Source organism: Pygoscelis adeliae, unplaced genomic scaffold (assembly GCF_000699105.1).
Source record: "Pygoscelis adeliae isolate BGI_AS28 unplaced genomic scaffold, ASM69910v1 Scaffold117, whole genome shotgun sequence".
In the NCBI taxonomy this organism is placed as follows: domain Eukaryota; kingdom Metazoa; phylum Chordata; class Aves; order Sphenisciformes; family Spheniscidae; genus Pygoscelis; species Pygoscelis adeliae.
The window spans coordinates 5327678-5335299 of record NW_008825270.1 but is presented as its reverse complement, the minus strand read 5'-3'; the positions used below and the strand labels follow the sequence as shown (position 1 = coordinate 5335299).

The window sequence follows — 7622 nt, the reverse complement described above, 5'->3', positions numbered from 1 at the left end:
ATTCTTCTTCATGGAAAATACTGTCTCTCATGCTTAAGCCTTGCAGCAAGGGGAGTATTTGGGTAGCCCTGAGCCAGACTCTGGAACTCCAAATTGTTGATGCGTGCTTGGAGTTGCAGGGCTGAACTGTAAAGATGCTCTGGTCCCATTAACAGACACAAGGGCTTTCTGTGAGGGCACTATGAATTGGGATGAGAGTAGAGAGAAAAAGCCAATAACACCATTGCTTGTTGCCTTGCAGGCAGTTTGAGAGGACCCCTCCTATCATGGGGATTATCATTGATCACTTTGTGGACCGTCCCTATCCCAGCTCTTCACCCATGCATCCCTGCAATTACAGGTGAGGAAATACTGAGTTGAAGTCATGGGCCATGGTGAAGGCATCAATTATGCCCAAATACAGAGCCTTTTCCACTATTTGCTGACTGCATGGGAAGGGAGACTGGAGGATTAGTGTCAATCATATTGACACCGTTGAGCATATGAGGAAGAGTGACATTTTTCTCCTCACATCTAGAAGACTGAGTGCAGCAAGCCCCAGTATTTTCCCAAATTCCTTACAGAAGCACTTGGACACAAAGGATGTTTAACCTTGGCTGCCGCTGGGAATTTGAAAGTGTAACAGTTAATCCTGCTGTAGAACTACGTGTCCAGAGGCATGCATCTCCAGATATTTCCATTGGTGAAAGAGCCGAGTTTAATTTCTCTTTGTAGATGAGAGGTTTGTCTTCTCTAAAATGCATGTGAGGGCACTCAGATTGGGACCAGTGGTATTGTTTGACAATGGTTCTGTAAACACCAAAGCCAGTAGCATTAGCTGGTATAACAAAACCTTTAGTTCAAAAAGCAGAGGGAAGTGTTTCTATTCGGGGCTAGAAGAGGAGCGCCTGGGGAAAATTAAAGTTTTCATGCTGTGTTTTCCTCAGTTCTGCCAAGTAGATGAGAGCCATTCATAATTCTCCTTTCAACTCCACCCAAATACTCTCAACCTCCCTGCAGTGTTTGTCCCAGTGTGGTTTACTATTTGGTTTTTTTAAGGAGTATTTCCAGTTAGAAAGCTTTTCTTTTCTTGCTGCTTTAGAGCTGGTGAGGACAATGGTGCAGTATACCCCTCAGTAGAAGATTCCCAAGAAGTGTGTACCACATCTTTTTCCACCTCTCCTCCATCTCAGGTAAGAGAAACCAGGTTCTTTTTACCCCTAGATAGAACAATCATTGTTAGGGTAGTGTGCATACTCCTACATCAACTACTGTGCAAACAGGCAGCTTCCTGCTGCTAATTAAATTTTAATGTGTGGGTTATTTATATCGTTACGCTCTGAGTAAAACCTAGTTAGATACTAATTTCAACAAAATGCTAGGGGACTAGAAAGACTGAATTACTGAGAAAGATTAAAAGAACCTACTCCTGTAGCTGGGCTGAGATGTGCTTGAAGAGGATAGCAGTGTATTTATACATTCACATACCGATACTGCAAGGAGAGGAATTCAAGAGATTGATGCCAGGCAGCTAAGTAGAGGTAACAGACTGACATTTTCCTGAAATATCAGGAAAATGCTTATAGCACAGTCATATTTTCTGCATTGCAGAATGGAAAAGCAGGAAAAAGACAAAAGCCGTATTTGTTGGACCATCTAAAACTAGTTGGAGGTAGTGGCAAACTAACTGGGTCATAATATTGAACTAGGGACTTAATACTTTGTACTTCCACCTACCCATGCAAATTTCATTTAAGTTTCAATTTAAAAAAAAAAAGATAATGGTTTCCTTCTGAATATCAAAAACCAGAAACTCCAATTCCTCCTTCTTTTACTGTCCTTATATATCTGACTCCACAATTCTGTATTTTGAAACTTGGCCAGATTTGCAGTTGTCCTATAGCTTTAAATATTCAGGAATGTCCTGCCTTGTTGTCCAGCCAAGCAGATGGCTCTACTGATTTTTAAAGACAATCTGAAGACTCTAAATCTCTTTTGCTGTCAATGTGAAACATAGAATGAAGTATAATTGGAATGCTGTTCCAAACGGAAAGAATTTGCTATGGGTCTTTCTACTGCTTCAGAGGAATTAGTATGACTGGTTTAGCAGAATGTATTCTACTGTATGAATGAGCTAGAAATGAGCTTTTCTTTGGAAGCATTTTTGTGCCAAGTGGATTTTGGGTGACAGGGCATCAGGCAACGTTGAACTAATCAGCCAGCACTCACGGTAAGTCTGATGGAATAAAGCTTTTCTTATTCTGCGATACACAGCTCAGGAGATGAGTTAGTGGCCGAGTTATGTCCTGCCTTTTCACAAAATGGGTTAAATGCAAAAGGTTTCATAAGGAAATTTCCACTGGCTTGCTCATGCCAGTGTTACTTAACAGTAATAGTGTATGTAAATACATTGAAGTTGACATTTCCCCAGGGGACATGAAGCTTTGCCGTCACTAAGGGGAAAAGCTTTATGAAACCAGATGAACCTTGAGGATTCACATTAAGTATGAGCCTACATTCTTGCTTTTCCTGTGGCCCATAGTTGGCATATGCTGTGCACTTATTTATAAAGCAACTGCCAGTCTTTGTTACCACAGTTAGAATTGTAAGGCTGTCTTGGCAGAGTGGTCTCTAAAGTAAATTAGAAGGGGGGGGAAAAAAAGTTAATTTCTTTCTCCAGCTTTCTATATACAACTTAATGTGTAGGAAAATACTGGTAACTGTGTGGTTGTTTAGGCAAATTGTCCAAATCTCTGCCTGCCTTCCCACTAGAAATGAGGCCTAACCTACATGATATAAGGGAATAGGTGTTACCTTTTCCCTGTGAGCTTGCATAGTATGTCTCTGTGTGTTGTGGATAAGCTCAAAATTCAGGAGACGGTCTGGCCATGGGGAATACCCAGGAATGAAGCTTTCCTAAAACTGAAAACTGTTGGTAGGAAAATGACTGAGAGGAGGTATGGGACTGAACCAGGTTTGGATTGCCCTTTTTGCATTAGTACCCTCTGTGAGGCAGTGTTTACTTCTGCAGCATCACTCCTGTTGATGGAGTTCTCTCTTCACATCAGTGTGTTTGAATTGCATCTTAGTCTGGGTTCCCTTTATTCTAAGGGTGCAGCACAGACCTGCCAAGATATGATCCCTCAGAATGCTGGAAGATTAGGAGTATGGATGGATGGAGAGTATTGAAATACATGTAACTTGTACATTAAAAAAAAAAAATTACTCTTGGCTTTTTCTGGCATCCGCTCAGCCTTCTCCTTGCTAATTGGCTGGTACCAATTCTAATTAGCTGTGGAACAGAGTCTCTGGCAGTTACTTTCTGTCAGCGTTCACTGGAGTCTAAAACATTACCTGTGTTGAGTGGTTCACTGAGATTGGAAAACAGTCAGTTCTTTACAAAATGAATGTGCTTCTGGCAATACTGAGACTTCTGCTCTATGTGTAGGTGTGGCTGCTGCAGCCAAAACCTCTTCAGTAGCATTCAGTTCATCCAACTCTTTATAGTTCTTCTCTGAAGTCCTTCTCTCTCTCTCCCCCCCTCTTCTCACTCTCTCTCTTTTCCTTGTTTCCTCTGTGTGTCTGTGTCTGTGCACAGTGTGTTTTTACTGTCACAAAGGCACATTTTCAGACCCCTCCTCCTGTGGTGACGGACACCTTGAAGGTCCCAGTGATGGGACTGGCCTTTTCACATCAAGTGAGTTGTCAATAGAATATGCTATACATGGCCAGATACAGTTCTGGCATGACAGAACAAAGACAGGAAAGTACAAATTTGATGTGGAATGTTTGTGGTGCACGGGAAAGGCTGGTGAACCCAAAATGGGCCCGACACATTATTGAGACTGGCTGCTTAAATGCCTTTGCAGATGAAGGTCTCCCGAAGACAGGACAAGAACCCCTAAATAAACAACAGCTGTTACAAGGATTGTTAGTGAAAGGCACAAGTAGTAAGGCACAGTGCTGAGAGTTTTCTCTTAACAGTCAGTGTCCCTAGAACCTGCAGAGTCATTAGTGCTCCATACAGCTTAACTAGCCTTATGTGAATAAAAGTGCTGTTCATCATTCAGACCCCTGTAAATGATGTCAGCGTTGGCGCTGCTGGAGTATCACACACAGAGCTCTGAAAGAAGTGTTCCTCTTGAGGTCAAGCAAGCTAAAACAGGAAAGTTTTATTTAATCTGACCAGCTAGATTTCTGCCTGGGGCGTGTAAGGAACTTCTCCTGGGTTTCACTGCTTCCGGCACTTCATTCCTAAAGCAATCTCACAAGGGTTAGCTTCCCAATTCTCTTTACCTAGCACATTTATGGGACTCTGTATTCTTTGGCTGAAGCTATTTGAACAGGCCTTGAAGATCAGCTCTTTCAATGTGCAATGGGAATGGGTTCAAACAGTTGATAATGCAGTTGCTTTGGGGAAAAAATATTAAATATTAGCTCTTTAGTAAGTTGATGATCACCTTCATGCTTTTTCCAGTATGTGAAACAGGCCTGTAGAGCAGAGCTTCCCTGTGACTGGATGTCAGTCATACCTTGCACAGCCTCCTCCTATGTGTGTAGAAAACCAGTCTTGTTTTCTTGTCAAGGCCCAGACTTAGTCCCCTGCAATAAGAACTTTTTAGAGTAATAACCTTCATTATTGATTCCAATGAAAATCTGTCATCCTTCTGCCAGCCTGAAATGCTGTGCTGTGCCTCTGACTTTTCCTGTTCCTTCTTCAATGACTGATGATTATTCAGACTGCGGGGCATTCCCCTTCCCCTTCCTCTCTCCTCTCCCTTTGCCCTTCTTGTTTTTTCTCTTCTTTCTTAGCTTTCCAGCTCTCGTCTTTCCTATCAGCCTGCTGCCCTGGGAGTTGGATCAGCTGACATGGGGTATCCTGTACTGTTTGCTGGTGGCTTGAATGCTGCACACCCTCACCAGGTACTTGTAGAGGGTAGAACAAACATAACTGGTATTGCAACCATTTGTGTCGCTTGTACATCTGAGAGAGGCCTTGAAACTAGTGCATGCATTGGTATCCTGTCTGTCAGGAATGAAAAGAATGTGAGGTAAATATAGAGAAAGCACAATTTGCACGGGAGCTGGGAATTGGCTCCTCAGCACCCCGACTCTACTGCGGTAGGGATCATGTGGAAAAACTACGCCGAGAGAGCAGGCAGCAGACCTGTTTGCTTGCACCAGCATGTTACTGATTCCAAACTTTGGCTGTCTTACAGAGCTGCTGCCCCTGTAGCTGTCCAAGCACAGCATTGTAGCCTAGATATAGGATACACTGACAGTCCATATTGGCATATTTGCATCCATTCATCAGACAAATAAGCAAAGTTGACAGAAGTCTTTTTCTGCCTGTGATGTTGCTGCTACACCAGAGTTCTGCTGACACAGTGATGGTAGAATAGAATAGAGTATTTCAGTTGGAAGGTACCTACAACAATCATCTAGTCCAACTGCCTGACCACTTCAGGGCTGACCAAGTTAAAGCATGTTGTTAAGGGCATTGGTCCAAATGCCTCTTAAACACTGACAGGCTTGGGCCATCGACCACCTCTCTAGGAAGCCTGTTCTGGCGTTTGATCACCCTCTCGGTAAAGAAATGCTTCCTAATGTCCAGTCTAAACCTCCCCTGGCGCAGCTTTGAACCATTCCCACGCATCCCATCACTGGACACCAGGAGAAGAGATCAGCACCTCCCTCTCCGCTTCCCTTCCTCAGGAAGCTGTAGAGAGCAATGAGGTCGTAGCAAGAGGATGCGATTTCCCGCCCCTCCCTCCCCCCCTTCCCTCTACTTGAAGCAGAGGACCTATGGCCAGAGAGCTCTGCAGTGTAAAACAGGCCTGAAGTGGAGAGGATTGGAGTAGGAAGGGAATAAAAAAAGTTTGTATTGTGGTGATCACCTTCTACTTGATGCCTCTCTCAGCCTCATGGGGGCTAGAGCCTGGTCATATGCCAAAAACCCCACTACTTAGTCCCAATATGACAGAATCTGCTCTGTATTGCACTGTGATGTTGACCTGAATTTGAGATCTCTAACTTGACCGTTCCTCTCCATCTCAGTTGATTGGTCCAGGCAAAGAGGGGGGAGTTCCCCCGATTCCTAGCCAGCCAGCACATGGCACTCAAGCTGACCAAGAGAGGATGTGTACCCCACTGGATGGAGTCCACTACTCAGCAGCTACTCCTTCTAGTAGGTAGGTTGGCTTTAGATGATCCACCACTTGTGCTAGCCCATTTATAATCCTGTTAAGATAAAACTTTTTGTTTTCCCCTTTTTATCTATTGTTTGTAGCATAACTACTGTCTTTCCATCCTCAAAAACAAGTAGCAGCTTTCTCTGATTGGGGCTTTTCTTCAACCTTTCTCCAAACAATGATCTCACCCATCTACTTACACCTGCTAGTTACTGTAACATCCTTGCAACTTCCGTTATGTCAACTTTAACTTTATTATCAATTTTATCTTTTTTTTTAATCTCTCTACTGTTTTTGATTATAAAACAACAAGATGAAGTAAGTTCACAAGTGAGTCTTCAATTCTCCGGAGACTTAATGTGAATTGTTACCAAAACAGGTTGTAGTTACTGCAAATCTGTTCACGATTTTATTAAGAAACTTTAGGCACGAAGTTACTTAAAAGGAAACAATGCAACCTCAAACTGTCCTAAATCACCTCCCTCTCAACTAATTAAATCCTTTTTTTTTTTTTGGTCACCATATTTATTTCCCGTGAAGTCTCTCTTGGGGTCACATAGTTGAGTCAAATATCTTAAGCAGAGATTTTGCTATGAGGAAACCAAAAATCATAGTTGCACTAGCACTTTCCTGGGTATGCTATCTAAGTAGTCCTCTTGCCAGAAGACTCAATGATTTTTTTTGTTTTAAAGTTCTGAATACCTGTGGTAGGAAAAAAAAAAACCAGGTCATAGAAATAACTAATAGCCATGCAGTGAATTAATCATACTGGCAGTGGTGGTTGTGATGTATTAGACTGCTGCCTTTGTAACCCCAGTGACAGATACAATTCTGGTTCTTGCCCTCACCTCCTGACAGATCTGCGACTATTGTATTACTGAAAAAATAATAGTGATGAACAGGAATTGCTGTGAACGTGCACATTCTGAAGTTAAAAACCCATCTCCAAAAAGAAAAGCCTATTTCAGTTGGCAGCAACTTTTCATTCAACTAAATAGTTTTCGTCCAGCTTTAAACAAAAATCTGATTCCACAAGTGTCCCACTCCCCTTCTGTGCTCATGACTGAGGAGGAAGGTGCGGTACAAGAACAGAGATTTTCTGTTGTCCTTCTTCCAATACTAGGAGTAAACCCAGAAAAATGAAGGAGTCTTGTAAAGCATGCAATTTGTCTATATTGTTTGTGCTATGAGTCATTAACTAGTCTATTTTCCTCCCCCAGTGAGGACACAGAAACAGTATCAAACAGCAGTGAAGGGAAGTGTGGCTCCCCACATGACCTTTTGGAGACCATCTTTATCCGGAAGGTGGGAGCTTTTGTCAACAAACCCATTAACCAGGTAACTAGCAGTAGGTCTTCTCAGAGGGCACCATAATACCCTGCTTCTCCCATCTGTTCCTATACAGAGGAGCAAAAAGCACCCCAATGCCAGGGCAACCCCGGAGACTGAGAG

General features: G+C 42.8%; 1 protein-coding gene across 4 annotated transcripts in view; it reads left to right on the top strand.

Moving 5' to 3' along the window:
• ATG13 (autophagy related 13) overlaps positions 1–7622 on the top strand; it is a 21179-nt gene that overhangs the window by 9889 nt on the left and 3668 nt on the right. The window contains exons 9-14 of one of the 4 annotated variants that reach the window (XM_009329723.1): positions 242–340; positions 1082–1172; positions 3578–3676; positions 4792–4902; positions 6037–6170; positions 7391–7508. In XM_009329723.1, the coding sequence (XP_009327998.1) occupies positions 242–340; positions 1082–1172; positions 3578–3676; positions 4792–4902; positions 6037–6170; positions 7391–7508 (652 nt within the window). The remainder of the gene's footprint in view (positions 1–241; positions 341–1081; positions 1173–3577; positions 3677–4791; positions 4903–6036; positions 6171–7390; positions 7509–7622) is intronic. The other 3 variants (XM_009329725.1, XM_009329724.1, XM_009329726.1) reach the window with 3 other exon arrangements.